Source organism: Anser brachyrhynchus (assembly GCF_964034855.1).
Source record: "Anser brachyrhynchus genome assembly, chromosome: 11".
In the NCBI taxonomy this organism is placed as follows: domain Eukaryota; kingdom Metazoa; phylum Chordata; class Aves; order Anseriformes; family Anatidae; genus Anser; species Anser brachyrhynchus.
In genome coordinates this window covers 738,224-757,230 of record NC_137706.1, presented here as the reverse complement: position 1 = coordinate 757,230, position 19,007 = coordinate 738,224, and the positions used below count along the sequence as shown (strand labels likewise).

General features: G+C 40.7%; 1 protein-coding gene across 3 annotated transcripts in view; it reads right to left on the bottom strand.

The window, feature by feature from the left end:
- Positions 1-221: 221 nt before the first annotated feature.
- Positions 222-19,007, bottom strand: part of SHC4 (SHC adaptor protein 4) — a 32,730-nt gene continuing 13,944 nt past the window's right edge. Inside the window, exons 3-12 of one of the 3 annotated variants that reach the window (XM_080607920.1) lie at positions 15,800-15,863; positions 14,803-14,922; positions 13,100-13,153; positions 10,129-10,180; positions 9,462-9,588; positions 7,341-7,518; positions 5,739-5,799; positions 4,208-4,387; positions 2,482-2,735; positions 222-1,774 (exon numbers count right to left, since the gene is read on the bottom strand). In XM_080607920.1, coding sequence (XP_080464046.1) covers positions 1,619-1,774; positions 2,482-2,735; positions 4,208-4,387; positions 5,739-5,799; positions 7,341-7,518; positions 9,462-9,588; positions 10,129-10,180; positions 13,100-13,153; positions 14,803-14,922; positions 15,800-15,863 — 1,246 coding nt within the window. In that variant the 3' untranslated portion in view covers positions 222-1,618. The remainder of the gene's footprint in view (positions 1,775-2,481; positions 2,736-4,207; positions 4,388-5,738; positions 5,800-7,340; positions 7,519-9,461; positions 9,589-10,128; positions 10,181-13,099; positions 13,154-14,802; positions 14,923-15,799; positions 15,864-19,007) is intronic. The other 2 variants (XM_080607921.1, XM_080607922.1) reach the window with 2 other exon arrangements.

Here is a 19,007-nt window from a genome sequence, read left to right as displayed (position 1 = left end):
AGCTTCTCACCACTTCAGTATATGTAATTGAGTATTTTAATCATGTTGTTATTAAAGAATGAAATATATTTTGTGCGTATTAGCTAAGGAAGAGAATAAAGCTGGTTTTAGACAGCTCTGAATGTGGCTCTTTACATCATATTCTCCCCTCTAAGAAAGCATGTGTCTTAAATTATTTTATTTTATGCGTATGACCCCTTTTGTTTTCCAGAGGAAAGAGCTCTTACTATACTATCCCATGTAACATGAACACAGGCAAAATAACAGAATTTATTCTTTTACAGTCAAATCTTTTCTTCCAGCAATTGGTGACTATCCACAATTGTCTGCCTTATGGAACTAAGTTGGTGGGCTGGGAGACAGAGAGAATGTCCCTGCTGGTGCCAGAAGACATCACTTATCTTAAAGGGACAACTTTCTCAGGATATCACCCAGGCTACCAGTCTCATTCTCCAGATCCTCCTTCCCTTTCTTAAGCTACTTACTAAATCACCGTTTCTTCAACAGGAAGCCCAAGAAACCTCTGTTAACTCTGAATATAGGATTGTTCATATTGAGAGTATTTATTGTGACCAAACAATTCATAGGTTTCCTTTAAAAGGCTTTTTGGGAACAAATGGACTCCACATGATTACAAGTAAAATCATATATTGTTTTGGAAAGAACACTGAATAAGGGCACATGCGAAATTCAAACAGTCTTTTAAATAGGTTTCTCTCAAAATGTATCATTAGTTTTGTTCAGCTTTTCTAGTTTGTAAACAACTATTTAAGCAGTGAAAATATATTTTAGCCTACCTTTAAAAAGGGATGTCTCCAGTATTAATTAGTAGTAATACTAAAATCATATGCAAGACAAAAATATTAGGATCTAGCATGCTTGTCCTTGTAACAAGTTCTATTCCAAAATTATATTACATGTATTAATTTCAACTTCGTAAATGTTGCATAATCTCAAATTTTTGAGTAGTCAGCGATAAAAAAACAATTAAGAAACCAGACAAACCTTTCTGTATTGTGAATGCCATTCATTTCAAACATTACTTGCTAGTAAAGTGCTGTTACAAGCAAAGTGAAATTGTTAGTGTCTCTCGAAAGCAGGTGACATTTTAGTAATATTCAAATCGTATTTGTTTTTGGCAAACAGTTAAAAGCTTTGACATGTTTGTTTAACCACCCAAAATTAATTCAGTATAAATATTGGTTTCCAATAATTCTATGCTAAAAGGCACATACTAATGTTCCAGTAGTTCATTCAAGTGAGCTTTTGCATGTAGAGGTTTAATTGTGCTTTTAAATAGTTACTGATTCAGTATGACCTTGAAAGTGACATTTGTGCATGTCTAAAATACCTTCTCACAAATGAATCTCACACTCTGAAGGTGTAATTTTGTTAAGATTATATATATCTATATAACTATGCTTATTGATCTCTATAGATCTACATAGATATACACATATACATATATTCATACATACATACACAAAAGAATACCTTCTGGAACAGCAGCAAAAAATGCAGTCTATACTTTTTGAATTGGCTTCATAATATAAAGTTTTATAATAGTCAATGCAATTTTCAGATACAAATTGTCTTGGGATTTGTGAGATCCAAGGGATCATAGGTGATATTGCATGTGTCCCATATTATTCTCTTTCCTTACAGGCTGTTTCAAGCTCACTTCACTTCCAGAAGAGATGATTGGCAAATTATTTTCCATGTGATACTGAATAAGATGACTCACACTATCAAATATATGGTCTTTGGTTCTCACCTAATGAAAGAAGCAAAAGAATTTAAGGTTATATTGTGCTTGTAAGTAGTTGGACATGAGCCTAGCCCATTGAAGTCAAAAAAACATTTAAGCTACTGAATTCAATGGAGCAGGATCATTAGGCTATAGCAGTAATTCAGACTTATCCTTTGACTTACCATTAACTGACGTGAAAATTGGGGGACCAAGTTAAAGGAAACAAAACCTTTTTTTTTTCTTCCTCCACAGAAGAGAGATATTTTTCCCTAAATCCTACTAAGAATTTTGTTTTCTGATTTACTGTCTCCTCTGAGAAACGTCACTCAAGAGCGCTCTTCTAGTCCTGAGCAGAAGCAGGTAGAATATAAAAGACATCAAACCTCCTCTACCTTTTCTGTATCCAGAAGCATGTTAGTAAATCAACTTCATTATTTAACATTAGGGCTATTTTTCCGGAAATTTAATAATGAATCAAAGGATATATTAAGTTTGTACACTAATTATCAGCACCTGGACTAACAATTATATTTAAGCACCTCACTTCTATTTCCACGGTGCTTAGGTGCTTGTAAGTTCTTGAATTGAACTTTTAAACCTACTTTAGTCACTGGCTCAATTTAAATTAACCTGAAGGGAATCAGATCAGTTCCACGTCCAGAAATGCACCCATGCATTCTGACTGAAATACCTCAGCAGCCTTGAAATTTCCATGTATGAAATGTTCATACCTTGCCCTCAGGATCCACCAAGAGAAGATGCTTTGCTTGCCCTCCCTGAAGCCCACTGAGGACGTACTGCCCAGGTGATGTTGCGCTCTCTCGCACCAAAAAATCCCCATCGTTGACTAAGAGGCTCTCTGCTGCTTTCCTGTTTAATTTGCCATGGTAACAATCTTCATTCTTTAGCTGTTTTTTTATTTGTGGCAGAACACAGGCACCAGCTGTGTTGCTTGTGGCACTCTGCTGAACAGCTTCTGGTAACTCTGAAATGAAAGGGAACATACTGGATACTTCACCTAGAACTTCACCCTAAAAGGAAGTAAGAGGATATTTCTGTAGCTTTTAAAAATTCAAATAATTCAGTCTTGAAGCTGTGATCAGGCCAACCATACAGCCTGTAATAATACACATACATGAATGCTCACAACCCTCCAGAGCATTAGGTAATGTTATCATAAGATCTCCTCCCATACCTTAGATGGGTAAACCTTGGGTTGCTAGGCAACAGGGATTGGAAAAAATTTTTTTTCTGATGCTCTCATGCTTTGGTTTTGTATTTCTTTGGTTTTATTAAAAAGTCAAATCTTCCCCATAAAAACCAAGACTGCTGTTGTTTTTAGCCTTTAAGATCTAGTTTTTCCTTCTTCCTTAACAAGCTCTGAAGAGATTGTCACGGCTCATTGGGAGAGTTGTGTTGAGTGGCTCCAGCTATGTGCAGGAATGTCAGACAACATGGCCAGTGTAGCCAGAAGGGAAGGATTACAGCATGATGCATCTGCTGTGAAAAAACGAACAATTACTGAATGTACTAACAAAACTGGGTGGTTTGGGATATAGCCAGTCAGACTGCAAATGATTCACAGGCAGGATTTTTCTGAGGAAAATAAGAGGATACCACTTCTTCAATGAAATTGTGCAACATAAGGCTCCTCAGGATATAGCCAGTTCCTTTTAGAGCGTAATACAGCCCTGGGTTGGAAATGTCTCAGTGGTCACAGATTTCCTTTGCTGTAGATAGATCTGTCCAGTCCTTAGCCCACTGTTTTGTACGGAGCCAACTCTGACAGAGAAAACACTCAGTGGGAAACCATAAAAGGTAAAAGCTCTTTCAAAAAGTGTTTTCAATAATAAGAAAAATCAGTAGCAACGGTATAGTCACCTAATGGATATCCACCACTTGGAATCTTTAAATCAAGACTTAATCGGACATATATTTAATAGATACTGCTGATCAAACAATTTGATTTAGAAGTTATTGGATGAGATTCAATGGTCACTTATGCAAGAATTGAGATCAAGTGTTCATAACAATCCCATGTTGACCTTGCATGCTATTGCCTGGGAAACAAAAGAATCTGAGGTCATTTCCAGATTACAACAGGTGAGATAAGCACAGAGGGGAGCCCTCTCCCTTAAAGCACAGTGCAGTCCTAAGCTTCCATAATATCTTAAATACTTGCTTATTACCACCTGTGGAATATGTGACACTATTTGTTGTCATCAAGCAACTACAGAAGATGAAAGGTTATTCTACATGCTCACGCTCGCTGTCAGCACTTTTCATCTTTGCCTTGAATTTAAGAAGCGAAAAAAGAAGAAAAAAACAGGAAGGACCCTTTCCACACACAAACTCTGTATTTCTTATGGGAAAACCAAAAGCTTTCTCTTTGCCCATGGCTGACAAGTCCCCTCTTTTCAAAGCATAGAAAGATACCATATAGCAACAAGCACCTACTTCCATGATGCAGTGGGCTCCTGTGGCCATGTGCTGCTGCTGTACCACGGGCTGTACAGGCTGCAGACTGCAGGGCCTGTGTGTTGATGTAACACGGATCATCAAAAAGATCTGTTTTGTAGGCAGGCTTCAATAATGTCGCATCTCTCTTTGTCTTCTGTGATCTTTCACCACAATGACCTGCAATTAATAAACAGTATGCATAGATTTAAAAAAAAAACTCAAAATAACTGCAAAAGCTGAAATATGAATACTGTTGTTCTTGTATATCCTATTAAAATCACTCAGAAGGGAAACAGAAATTGGCAGATGAACTGTTCTTTTCTTTCCTTTTTTCCCCCCTTATGGCTACAAGGCACAAGGTACGCTATTCAGAATCAGTTAAAATGATGTTTTCAAAAATGTTCCACACTGGTTCAGTTCTGCTTCAATTAATGTCAGCAGTAAAACCCCCACTGATTGAAAAGAAATTAATACATACGACTCTACAGAGACACAAGCTGTAAGCATTGTTTGTTGCAAAACCCCTTCCTTCCCCTCTGCACCACAAGCTTCGTGGGAAGCTGAACAATTCTCTCTCTTGCTGTTCTGGTGGAGCATGGAGATGGAGGAGGTTGGTGCTTTGCGGCTCTGTCTACAGAGCCAGAGCCACATCTGTCAGGTTAGGATCCAAGCCTAGGAAGAGACTAACAGAATATCCCCTGCAGTGTATGAAAATAATGCCGCTTCAGCTAGCCAAATACACACATACTTTTGCTCTTTAGCAAACATTTTAGTCATAGATCTATTCATTCATTCATTATTTGTTCACCCTCTCTTTGTAGAAACCATTTGATTTTTCCTTTCCTTAAATCAGAAATAACACAAGAAATTGCAGTATCCCCTGTAGACAGTGTAATTGATCTCCTTATAATAGTGGAGGTGGGAATTCAAAAAAGGATGTCATTTTGCAGTGAGAGAGATGAGCTGAGGAAACATGCTTAGGGCATTAGCTGTGGCAGGCAAAGTCCAGAAAGGGATGTAGGGTGGTAATCCCTTGGGGACCCAGAGAGCAGATTTTGCTAAAGCAGGATTGGGGGCACAAAGCTCCCCAAGGGAAGGGAAGGACACGGTTAAACGCAGAAGCCAGTGACACTGGAATCAAGGCCACAGACTCCACTGGAACAGCAACCCAACGCTGACAGCTGGGTCTCCTAGTGTATTTGTAGGGGGAAGGGGTATTTTCAGAGACTGTTAAAGCAAAGAAATATCCTCCTTCTTCAAAGAGTGGGAAAGAATAAAACAACAAAGAGCTACTGTACAGTATCATGACAAGTAAAATGAGTAAGTCTGCCAGAAGACATGAAGACAGATTAGTGCCCTTTTGAAAAGCTGTAAGGCTTTGTTGTCCGCCCTTCATCTAGGAAACCAGAAATGACCCACTAAGCAGGACACTTTTCACCATTGTATGGAAAGCAAAGGCACAGCCCTTCCAGTCAGGTTGCCTTGGTTACTTTTTGCATACACAAGTGAAGGAAAATAGAGTACATACCCACAGTTTTGTTTTCTTCTGGGCAATTTTCATATATATTGATGAATGTTGGGCTGCCTGTCTGCACAAAAATCATAAAAAGAGTCACATACAATAGTCCCTTGGAAACCTCCGATAACTTCATAACATCCATGTACTAGTTAACTGTGATCCAGTTAACTTAACAAATCTTCACAAAAAAATCCCATCTCCTCAATATTTCATGCTGATACTTTCTCCAGGATATCACATCTGGACATACTCAACCCCCACTGAGACTGTTAATTGCCCAGTAATGTATCTACGGCTTAATGTACCTAAATCCTATGCCCTAACTGCCAGTCCTGTGCAGATGCACCAGGTGTGGGTTTCAGCAGCTGAACTGAGCCCCAATTCTTCTTTAATGGACAACTCATTTTTTCACTGTCATTTCTACAGATGTTATCATGAAGGTGAACTCTGACGCCAGGTCTGATTGAGCTGGAGGCACTTTTTTTTTTTTAATCAAAGTCACAAAAGTAACAGTTTCAAGGGAGATAGTTTTGAAGTCATAAACTGAAATATGATGATGACGTATAAAGAACATGCAGCAGGAACAGATTAACTCCTAGGTAAAGTTCATATTTCCTTATAACTGTTCCTTGCAATAAAAAAACAAGGAAGAAGAACTACAGACATCATGGTAAAACAGTCACCAAGAATCCCTAAAAGAACTGAAGGGAACTAAGAAGAAAAAGTTAACACCCCATGGAAAGAAGACAATTGCAATTACATGTTGCAGGGTAGTTTCTTGCAACCCTGGAGAGCTTTGAATGCAAACTCAGGATAGAGCCACATACCATTTAGAGAATTGTTTGGGGGCCAGGGATGGAGTCTACCAGACCCACAGCAGACGTGGACTATGGTTTAAATTAACATACTCGAAAATTGATGGAGTGGTTGCTGCCAGAGACAAACCACCACTGGGAGAAGCAACTTCTGAAGTGGCACCAACTTGCTGCCGGCAGGCATGGCTGAGTGTACACCCTCTTAGCAAAGTGATAGTGCCTGCCTGCTTCCCTGAATGAGGAAATGACGGTGTTTCCTGATTTATTTATTTTTTAATTTGTGACTATCCCAGGCAAAAGCCATGGATATTTGCATTTTTGCTGTCCTTGAAAGCTGTGGCTAATTTGACAGAATCTCTTCAAACATTCCAAATGTAATTAATGTTGCATATACATTGCAATCAGTTAATGTTGCATGTATAGATTGTAGAACATAATGGACAAGATGAAATACTTATCAGATCACAGAATTTGGAGCCAGGAAGTCCCAGATTTTATAAATGTTCTGTTAGATAAGCTATTCAAGTCTGTATCTATTTCCTTCTCACAACTAAAAAGTGAACAAGGGAATCCTTGGTCTCCTAAAAGTACTCTAAAGACAAACCAGTTAATCTTCAGAAAGTGCTTTGGGATTTAATTATGTACTAAGCATCATTAAATCTTGCCTAAAAAACCTTTCCCAGGATAATCAGGACCTGGTTCTGATGTTAACACCATGCTTTATACCACAATAACACTTTATTATTCATTCCCATAATAGGTAGTGAATAGTTATTCCAGAAGATGATGTACTTACTGAGCAAGGCTGCTTTCTGCACTGTATAAGACAGCAAGCCCTTTGGCCTGTTTGCACTTTCATTCGCATGTCTAATACTCCACCAGTGGGAGGCTCTTTCCCTGGAATTTCATTGTAATATTCATGATCTTCCCTCTCCTGTAAATTCCCAGCTGATCCATTAGTATTCGCTGCCTCACTGAAAAAATATGGGAAAAAAAAGAAACTAATGTTACCAACTGCTTTCTAATGCAGGCAAACATCCCAAGTGTTTGTGCATCACACGATGTACAGATTAGCCATACAGAGGCTATAAAGGGGTTTGGGTCTAAACTTTTAGAGTTGTTTATTTTTCCAGGTACGTCTCTCCAGATTAAAAATGGAGTCACCATAGTTCAGGCTGCCATGAGATGATCTTAGCACCAGACAGCCCAGATCCCTGAGATGCCAATGTGTTGTTCATTAAGGTATCCAAATTGTTGACCATAAAATTGATTCCTCTGGCTTCTCATCTCACCTGTATAAATCTAGGGATTGGGGGACGGGAGAGAGACATGACTTACAAAAGAAAATTAAAACCTCATGCATTTAGGCATGACACTGTTTTAGAAAAATCAAACATTGCTACAAAAAAAAAAGTTTTCCCAAGTGGAATGCACTCTGATTTTAATAATCAGAATCAATACAACTATTCTGTTTCTGCTTGAAGAAAACACTGAATGACATGAAGGATGGTGGCCGAAGTTTTTCTTGAGCTAAAACAGAATGATGATAGCTTAAATGTACAGCTGATACACTGCAAAATAACTAGGCGCTTCCTGTACTGTCTCCGGTCCCGAAATAAAAAGCTCATCTCAAATCTTACTTCTCTGTTTAACAAGAATATAATTGGATAAAAGGCCTCGAGCAGGAAAGAGATAAAGTTCAAGTAGCTGATTATGTGATATGCAGTGCAAGTATTTGATTATGTGATTCATAGTAGTTTGGAGGTGGGTGACTCATTCACACAGCAATATCCGAGTTCTCTGTCTGAGGACCACTCTCCAAGAATGGCTGTGGTTTTGGCTCAAGGAGGGAATTTAATTAGCATCTTCCATTTCTCCTTTCTGCAATTTACTTGTGGCATAACCTAGCAGACTTTCATAGCACAGACTCTTCCTCTGGCTATTGTCTCCAGTGTAAACAGACTAGTATTAGCAGTTGAATGGCTAGAAACACTATATAATGAGATAAATATAACCTGAAGGTGGTACCACTGTCATGGAATAAAACCAGTTTTGTTCCATTGTGTCAGGTGCTGTAGCAGTGACACCACCTGCACACTGACTCCAGGGTTTCAGGAAGCAGCTAAGCAGCTTTACAGGTTTACGGGCTTGTGGGAGGTAGCAAGGGATCCAATTCAGCATCACTAAAGAAAAGCCTGAGAAAAATAGACATGGCTAACCTGTGAGGATAGCCATAAGTCAAAGCAAGAATTGTGTGTCCAGTGCAATGGGAAAAGGGTAGTTGAAATGGGGAATTGCAGTCTGAAATTTAATGTAGGTCCTGTAATTTGAACAATGTGCAGAGGACAGGACTGCATACTTTAAAATGCCAAATAGTGGCTGGGCTTATTTCAGTAGGTGATGCTGATTCAAGTCATACCAGGTGGAACTGCAGGCCCCTGCCAGGACACAAGCAGAACAGCACAAAGGTGAACTACAACTGCTTTTTTCCCCCACCACATAATTTCCACAGCTGCAGTGAATTTAAACTTGGCATGGCTCGGGACTGAGCTCAGTGTGTGTTCATCATATTTATACAGCAGAACTTCTCCACTTCATTTACTCTGCCCTTGCTTGGGCAGAATAATTTGAACATTTGCTCAATTTACTTGCATCATTTAAAATAAGGCTGTTCCAGCTAAGAAACAATACAGCTGAATTCTATCTTGTTATGCACCTGTACAAATGTCACTGGAATCAGTGGCATTTACTGGAATAAGCTAATTTTCATCTATTATACTCTGTACATGCAGCATATATTACAATTAGCATATGTCCAGAATGCATATCCAAAGCATCTTATATATGGAGTATACTGTTTTCTTGAAAAGTAGTAAGAGAAGAAAATTGCCAGTGAAGTGACTGAGAATATACTGACCTTTCATTAGAAGTAACCAGGCTGGAGGGATTCTTCAGGTACTGCTTAAACCGGAGCTCAAAAGCCTGCCCTATGGTGTTTATTACTTCCTGTGCCATCCTGTTGGGACATTCCAGTATGTGGCATGCTGCAAAGAGACACCTTGCTTTAATTAGGTAAATGCACTTTATACCAGAAAATAGAGCCAAGCTGTAATGCTTACAGCAGAAAAGCTGAGCGTGAAATTATGCATCTGGATAACTTTAGGACATTATGTGCTAAGGAAGTTGCACTGGGGGTATTTTAATCATAATACCAACTTATACCTCAATAAAAGAAACTCTCCGTTTATGGTTTCTTCATGGAGTGCTCCTGCACCTTCCTCCCCAAGCAAGGCAGAGCCCTGATTTTTGGCTGCCTGGGGAAGAATCCTGCCCCAGCGCAGGGCCAGCACCTGGCACAGGTGTATCCTGTGTATCTGACCCATGGATCCTCACTTAATTGCACAAAGAGTATGACATCTAAAGCCACAGTCTGCATACCATCACTCCCATCCATACATGGAAGATGGAAACTGTATAGACTATTGGGCTATTCAGTAGTTCTGATTTTAAAACTCAAGCAATTCCTTGGTACAGATAAAGCAATTGTAAAAACATGCATAACAATCTGGAAATTGTTTCCATACCTCTCTGATTAACGGGATCTTTTGCTACGTATGCAACATAGTCTGTCGTATCCTTTAGGAAAGAAGAACACAAATATTTTAAAATTATCATCATGGACAGTAGGATTGTTCAGCTACCGCCATAACAAAGCAACTGAGTGTACACAGAGAGATTTTCAGCTTTCAAAAAATACTTCATTCAGGAAAAATTAGAGGTTCTAGCAAAGGGGGCTAAGGATTAGTGATACACTGGTGGATATTGACACAGTCATTGTGCAGGAATGTTTTTCTTGTAATAAATGCAGTAGACCATTTTGCATTCTTTGGGTTTCCAATAAACTGTGTTTTCAGTTCCAAACTCTGCAACAGAAGAAACTCAGCTGGTGCCTCATCAGCAGACAATACTGCTCTCTTCTGCTGCTCCCACAAAGCTCAAAGCCTCTCCTGTGGAAAGCATCAGAGCTGCGTGACTTCCAGTCACATCTTTTAGCTGGAACAGTCCTTATCAATATCTATGGAATATTAAAAAGTGCAAAAATAATGCAAAGGGCAAGTTAGAATTTTCCCAATCTGTAGCCTGAAGATTGACTTTCAAAGGCATCTTAGAGAAAAAGCTGATCTTTACAAAGTTGCAGAACACAATAGGGATCTGATCTCAATCACTGCTGCCTGATTTTAGTCTGGCTAACATCAGGTTAAATTACTCTGGACCTCAAGGCTGCCGCTGAGATCAGACAACCTCAGTATAATCAGTTGTCTGTTTCAGATTTCTTTTTCCAGCCAGCACTGAAATAATGATCACTTTTTCTTGTGAAACTGAAAAGGGAACTGGCATGGAAAAAATAAAATTTCTGGTCATATTGCAAAAGCAAAGAGTCACTTGATGATTTAGTGTTATAGTAAAAATGGAGAGGTAATGAATAACATTCTTTTAATAATTAAAGATGCATTTTGTTATTTTGGATCTTTAAGGCGGAATGGGGAAAGCGCAATTCGCAGCTTAAAGGCATGGCTCTCTTGAGGGAAGATGCAATCAGCTGGCAGGAAACAAAGGCAATTTGCAATATGCACAAGAACAATCATTTAATAATTCACAATGAATGACACAGGAGGCAGATCTCAGGGTCAGCAGATCTTGTCCTAGATCATTAAAAGAAAAAAAATCTCCAAACTTAATATCATTAAAGCAAAGAAAGCTAAATATTTCTCATGCATTTATTGAGCTCAATTTCCTTCCTTTTCCTCTCAGGTTTTTCTTAAGGCTCATAAATATTTTAGCATACACTTTCAAAATAAATTAGATCTTGAGAGCAACTGGAAAACTAAAGCAACTACAGTAGTACCTGCTATTTTTATATCTTTACAATGTTTAAGTACTTGCATGGATGGCTTTGCTTTAAAATAAAGCCCCCTCTAGAGCAGAATACTGCCATTCCGTAACAGTGAAGAGCAACACTGAACTGTGTTCAGGCCGTGAATGTGGAGACAGGTGGAGAGACATGTCCTATGGAAACCATAGCACATTTTATATGTAAGGGGAATTTCTGAAAAAAGCTCAACAAGCCACCAGGATTGCCCTGTGTGAAGTGCCACTAGATTCATAGTTCCCGCCCATACCGAGACCTCTGTTTTACACATTCTCTCAGCTGCACCACCAAGAGCAATCCCTGCAGCACATTGTTGTGCTAGCACATTCCTTGGAGGTCCTACCACTTAAGCACTGACCCAGCCCTTGTGTATCCTGTGAGATCTGATGGGATCACTATGTAGGACCGGTGCAGGATAATGATAACAATAATAGTAATAAAAACACCACCACTAAAAAAAGGTAAACAAGCCCTGTGGAATTACCCATCCAGCCCACTGCGCATAAGTCACTAAGCGTAAGTCTGAAAATGTATCCCTGAATTTTCCAAAGTGGAGATGGTACATAAAGACAAACTATTTACACAGCCAGCATCTAGGACATAGTACATACTTCAGAGGCAAGACAGATTAAGTGACTGCACACATGCTCCCTCCTCACTTCCCACCCCAGCTCCAGAAAGCTCCTGTTTTCAGGCAACTTTGGGCAAAACCTCTCAGAGGGCTTCTTACATCACCACGATGGTCCTCCAGAGAAGATCCATCAGTCACACAGGCCTGGTTCCCAGCTATTTTCCCTTGGTTGGTCCCAAATCCAGAGGGGCCGATTTGCTATTTTCCACTCAAAGCTAGGCCTGGCGTCAGCCCCCACGTTATCAAGAACATGACCCAGAGCCTTCTATATTCCCTGTTTCATAACACAAGAACAAGGAGACATTTCACAAAACTGAAGGGCAGAAAATTCAAAACTGATTAAAAAAATACTGTTTTCACAGCACATGGAGTATGAAATTTAGAACACTGGCAGGGCTAGGAACTTGCTGACATTGGAGGAGTGAATAGGTCATGTTTATGGATGACAGATTCCTCACTTACAATCATTTCCAATAAAGGATTTGGAAGAGAATAGAAAACTTCTTGCATGACATCAATGAGTTTGTAACTATAATACTAGGAGAAAACTGCATGTCTGCAAGCAAAATAATGCCATGCTTGTCTTGTAGGAGCTTTGTCTGACTTAAAATATGTTTAAAATTTACAGGCACTGGTGCTGACCACTTTTGTGACTCAGCATGGGATTACATAGAACTGATATAATTCCTATGTTTGTGTGTTCTTACACTTCGGTCCCCAGGTCTGGGGACTTCTGAGTGAACTGAGGCTCACTGATGGACAGTGAGAAAAGTAACTCTACCTAGCTATCAAACAGCCACTGAATCTCTGTTCCAAGCGTCCTTTCCCATCTCAGGCCCACTGTTTTATTGTTATCCTAGTCACGATGCAGAAGCATGGCATACTGTTAGTGCTTGTGGATAGGACAGGATGAAATAAAGTATTTGCAGGTACTTCTGTTCTGATAATAATTTCATTATACCTGCGGAAGTATATCTTATAAATCAATACTTACTGGGTCACCTCCAGAAGCAAATGAGATGGACTGCATGTGATGGTTGGCAATAATCTGAAAAGCATGACAAAGTAGTTAAACATGCTTATGTGCCACGCATTTGGAAAACAGCAGAGCAAGCAATTAAGTTCATCACAACCCAATCTATTAATACATGGACACATCATTTGTGAATGAAGAAACTAAAAATAGGAGTATTTTTAGAGACAACCTGTTCACGCTTGGAAACATCTGATCAAACTTCCTTAAAGGGTTTTCAGAATGAATTCAGCCAACAGCTTCTAACCTGGTCTGTATAAAGCTACATGAGTCTCTGACAGGAGAAAACTGGAAACACTGGATGCTTTTACAAATTCTTGAGAAATTAATTCAGTTTAAAATGACCAAAATTTTTGTTTAAATGCATGAAGTATATAACAGTTGCATTTTTACAAACAGTAACTGACAGTAACAGTACAAATACTGATACTCTGATCACGTTCTCTCTCAGCACTAGCACCAAACTGTTATCTGGTAGAAATGTTGGTGGCCAGATCATGCATCAACTTTTCTTCATTTCAAACACTACCTCATCTCTGGAGACAAACTGCAATTTATTATAAAATCAAGTGCACAAGATTACACAAGTGGGAACACAATGAAATATGGCAGCAGTGCAGGAACGGAATAAACAGGATTTCCAACTTGCAAAGGCATAGCAAGAAAAGATCTAGAAAGAGCTTTAAGACAGTCCCCCGAACACCCCCATCTGCAGCAACAGGGCACGCGAGTGCATTTGCAAAGAGATCCGTCTGTCCGGTTTAGTCCTGTATCAAACAGGAACAGCTTAGAAGGCCATACTTTAGCTGCCAGCCCCCAGAGCTTTGTCTGGCATAGGGAAGCCCTTTGCTGCTATAGCTGAAAGGAGGGGAAGCCTCAGGCCATGGACCCTTGCTCCTCCTAGCACAGGAGAGCTCAGTGCTGCAGGAAAGTCCCAAGAGCTGCCCGATGCTCGGCCTGGCCTCGGGGCCGTGCAACAGGTCCTTAGAGTCAGTGAATCAAAACTACCTCCCCGATGCTCCCCTGCTCCAGCTTGGAAGGAAACCCGCTGCTGGCCCTGGGTGAGATCATGCTGGGAGCTGAAGCCAGCAGCTGAAGGAGGAATTAGGTGGGCAACGCGAAGCTCCCAGCTGCATCTGCCACGAAGGGTGCACGCCCCAGTCCCAGGGCAGACCCAGGCTCTCAGGAACATGCCTCAACAGAGCCCAGGGAATCTGTGTAGTGTAACTGATATATGCACATATATTACCCAGCTGTAAAATAGCTTTGAACCACTGCAAAGCCAAGCTCTGACTCATAATTTATGTCAATTTTTTCTTTCCCCTAGGATTTGTCAGAAACTCCAGTCAGGACTAGTGCCTTGTTTATTAGGCACAGTACAGACAGTGACACATGGAGAGAAACAGTTTGCCAAGTGCTTAGAGATCCCTGGGCACAAAGGACACTATCACAAACAAAAAGAGCACGTGCCATATCTTGAATTCCTCCAAAATACTCTAATTTTTAAATTCAGAGGAATCACACAGTTCAGCTTTATCAGGCATACATGGGAAGACTAGAGGGTGCTGCTTTCCACTCAAGCACCCAGCCTTTCTTACAGATATCACAAAAAGAGGAGAATATGGTAGCACAGAGAGAAGGACACTGATTTACATGTATCCTACCTGCTGTGTGTCAACATTAATCAACGTGAGGCTGTTTGTTGAAATGGTCAGCTTTATATTCATGCCAGAAAACTGAAGGTTACTTTTGCCAAGTACAGGAGACAGAAACTTAACTGGAGGCTTTGAACATAAACAAAAGAAAGAGACTGTCAACTGGGTTTGTCAGGGGCAGAAGTATATCAGAGTCAAGTAGATTTTATAGCATTTTGTTGAGAATTTAAAGGGAACAGGGATAATGTCATGATCAAACACAAGTAGACTTTCTAACAAATATCAGCTTTGAGTATGACTCATGTACATGTTTATTATGTCAATAATGTGGAAAAGTGTTAAAGAAACAAAAACCCAGGGAGCTAAATATTATAGCTGGCTCAGGAGCTCAGAATGTGTAACTTTCCCACCAAACTCCGCTTCGTTTCCTGAGGATGAAGTGTTTCGGAGTAAATCAAGACACTCTCTCATGCATTCATTTTTCAGGAGCATGTTGGTTCACCTTGAGCTCCACGGTTACACAAGGAAACCAATAACCTCCCGTGAACACTGCCCCACAGCAGCCACTTGCATTGACCCCCTCTGCATGCCAGCTATTAAATAAATGACAGGCCCATTAAACACTGCCTTTCTCATTGTGCTTATTTTTTTCAATATAAATAAAAATCGGGTATTCCTCCAGTGAAGGACCTCCCTTTCACTATTCAAAAGACCTCCTACATCTTACCTGCCAGAACCTAGGATTTGCTAAGCACTGAGCACTGCAAAGGCTGGTAGGAACAGGAGCGCTGGGCAGAGCACTAACCCTGGTGAGAAGAGGTCCAGCGCAACCTGAGCACCCAGAACAAGCAGGCTATGCATCCTGCTACAAACGCTTTTGTGTTATACCAAGCTCAGATGAATTAACATGCACTCCACCATGGGCTGAATCCTGTTGGGGAATCATGTATCAGGCTTATCAGAAGCAGATATAAAAAAATAATCATTCAGCTAAAACTGTATTTACCTTCCGCTTCTTTATCGCTCCATTTGTACCTGATACGGCTTCACACAGTCGACTTATTGCTTCCCTACAAATAGAAAAATACAGCACAAACTGTTGGATCATTTAACATGCATCAGCTGTAACAGGGCCAGCAACCTTGTGATTTATTGTTATAATTCCACTTAGAAACACTTAAATCTTCCGGAAAGCCTTTCACAGTTGTTTTTCCATTTTTATCCCTCCCAGTGTTAAAAAAGGAAAAAAAAAAAAAAAGTATTTAATGAAACACAATAATTCAACAGCCTGCTTTGGGTTGATTCTTTTTCTTCACAAAATGTACCAGCGTCACCTAATGAAAATTATTTGTTTAAAAAAAATTAAATAAAATCAGCTAACCACAATGAAACTCCAAGGACCTCATGCCTTCAAGTCCTTTTTCTCAGTAAGGTTGGCAGGGCTCTTATTGGCAGGGAGGGCTCCTACCTGCCTTAATCCATTTTATTTAGAGCACCAGGGGTGTGCTGAGTGAGGCCAGCTGGGTGCTCTTATAGGCTTCCTGGTGTTTGGGGGTTCTCTTTAAAAAAAATAAATATTTCATCTGCACTTCAGCCAATTTCCCACACTTTTCTCTCACAGGAACATTCTTGCTTCCCAGCCTACCCTGTTTGGGAGTTATGCATGGACATTTCCCAGCACTGCCCTTGCTAGGCGTGACAGTCATTCCAGGATTTGGTACCTGGGCTGCTGATAACACATCTCTTTGCCAAACTGTGACATTCTTGGTCAAACCACTGGTTAGACATATACATGCACACAAAAAAAAGATCTTTGAGTGTTGCTGTCAACAGTTCTGTATCCCTCCATGCAGAAGGCTTTTCTCGGGGAATACTGCATAAATCTTTCCCTTTTTAAGGTGCAGGTGCATGGTTTGCTCAGCTGAAGCTGGATTTCAAGGCCACTTCTCGTAGGCAAGGGGTTTTATCATAGTGTTTTGGAAAGTCATGGTTCAGGGGAGAAGTTTGGTGCTGTAATCAGCTTCGCAACTTCTTTTCCAAATCTGAGGTCTCAGTTTCATATCTTTCCATCTCTAGCAGGTATTTCCCAAATCAGATGTCCTTTCCCAGACACACAGTCATCTCTGTGGTGCTTCTTACTTAGGAAAACAGAAGCGTAAGGCATAAAGTACCAATGGTCTGTATCAGAGACAGCTAAATTACTCAATATAACCAAGTGTCGTGCTGCATCTATTTCCCACACTTCATGAAAGCAAGTTCTGATATACAATCAGTCAGGTGACTGGTTTCCACATATAGAGCACATATAGAGCACTCAACAGTCCTGATGGAGGTTAGCATGGCAGCTGGGAAAAAAATCTTTTATTGGCAGCCATAGACTTTTCCCTGACTGACACTTACTGTTTTGAAGCCAATGGAAAAATGGTGACTGACTGGGTTGGGATGTGCTTAGCAGATTTCCTTAACTTTCCTGGACATCCTGGAGATAAGGAAAGGCCAGGTCTGCTGCAGCATGCCACGAATTCCAGGATCCAACCCGATAGCCTTATCTTGATAATCCAGCAATCGCAGGTGTTACTGGCGCAAATTTTCCATTTTCCAAATTTTCCCTTGGACGATGTCCTGGGGAGCCAGACACACTGCTAACAGCACAAAGCCACCGTGCAGGGTCTGGCCTGCAGCCCGTAACCCTTCTGGCCACCCGGGACCTGTGCCGGGGGTGTGGGGGGCATCCCTCAGCCCCATCCCGCAGCCAGCGCTTCACGCTGTACCTCCTGTATGGGCCGCCTTGGCCTGAGTTCAGACTTGGGCTTTCAAGGGTTTGGATTTCATTTAATGCTTGAGGGGAAAGGAATTAATTTGTTTAATTTTTTGCTTATTTTACTGCGTTATTACCCAACGAGCTAATTAGGAAACAAGCTAGTTAAGAAAGTCCGTCTATTTTCAGATACTGGCGGGTGTGTGGGTGGAACACGCTGCTGGGCTTTAATTCCAGAGAAAGTTTCCTTCAGAAAGGCTAAAAATTGCCAGAGACAGAGCCGGGACAGGAGGCTCCCAGCCAGGTACATCCCAAGCAGCACAGTCAGCCTGGGGCCTGTGCTGGGCCTGAGGAGCAGGGGTGGGCCGCAAGCACCCAGCATGGCGCCGCTGACCCCTGGCATCTCTGCTGGCCCCAGCATGGTGCCCCACAGATGTTGCTGAATTATGTGAGCATAAAGCACTGGAGATTGCTGATATTAAATGGAGTCTTCCTGTCAGACAAAGTCCTGAGAACCTGGAGACCTCACCAAGGGCAAAGTAACAAAAATGTAGTGAATATGTTCTGAGTGAAACCAGCAGGGAAGAAGACGAGCATTATAGTGGGCTACACAAGATGTTTCAGATTCAGTTTACAAACACAGCCTTTTTTTACCCTTTCAAAGCAAAGCATTTCCCCCTGCACAACTAAAAATATGCTTTTGAAGTGAAATCCTGGCATCCCTCATTTAGCTCCTTTTTTATTTCAGTGTTACCCATAGAAAGGCCAAAGCTAAACAAAATGGGAACGGCATCCTGCAGGATGATCTTGCAGATTCCAATGATTCGTTTGGAAAATGAGAGCTCATCTTCTCATTCAATATTAAAGGAAATTAAAATTAGAGCCAAGACATTAAGGCTACCTGGAGCCATCAAGTCTAGCTCTACCTAGAAAGAAAACCAGATACCGAAAAAATTGGAAAAACAGGGAAGTCTTCTATTTTGGTGACAAATGAGTTCCTGCATGCTTCAAGCAGCCTGTGCGGAAAAAGTAGTTGCAGGCAAAGCTGTCCACAGCGGATTCCATTCTGCTACAAGCACATCTTGTCACTGCCCACTTCACCCTGCTCTGAAGCAATTGTCCAGCAAACAGGAACAAAAACATAGGCAACTCATTTCTACTTAATAGTTTCTATTTCCTCTCTTTAGTAGGGGAAGTCATCTTCTCACAGCTATTCCTTCCTGTGTATCTCTGGATGGTTTTCCAGATGATCTAACAAACCTCAAATATTATTTTAAAGATGTGAGGAGCAGCCATTTGATAACACCTTGCTGCTATAACTGAACACCTCTACATTTCAGTCACTCCTATGGGGCAGGCAGACCTGACCTGGAAACTGCACACTAGGAAGAAAAGAAACTCTGGAAATAACCGTGATAAACTGAAATAGGATTTTCTGTATCTGTGCCTTCTTCCT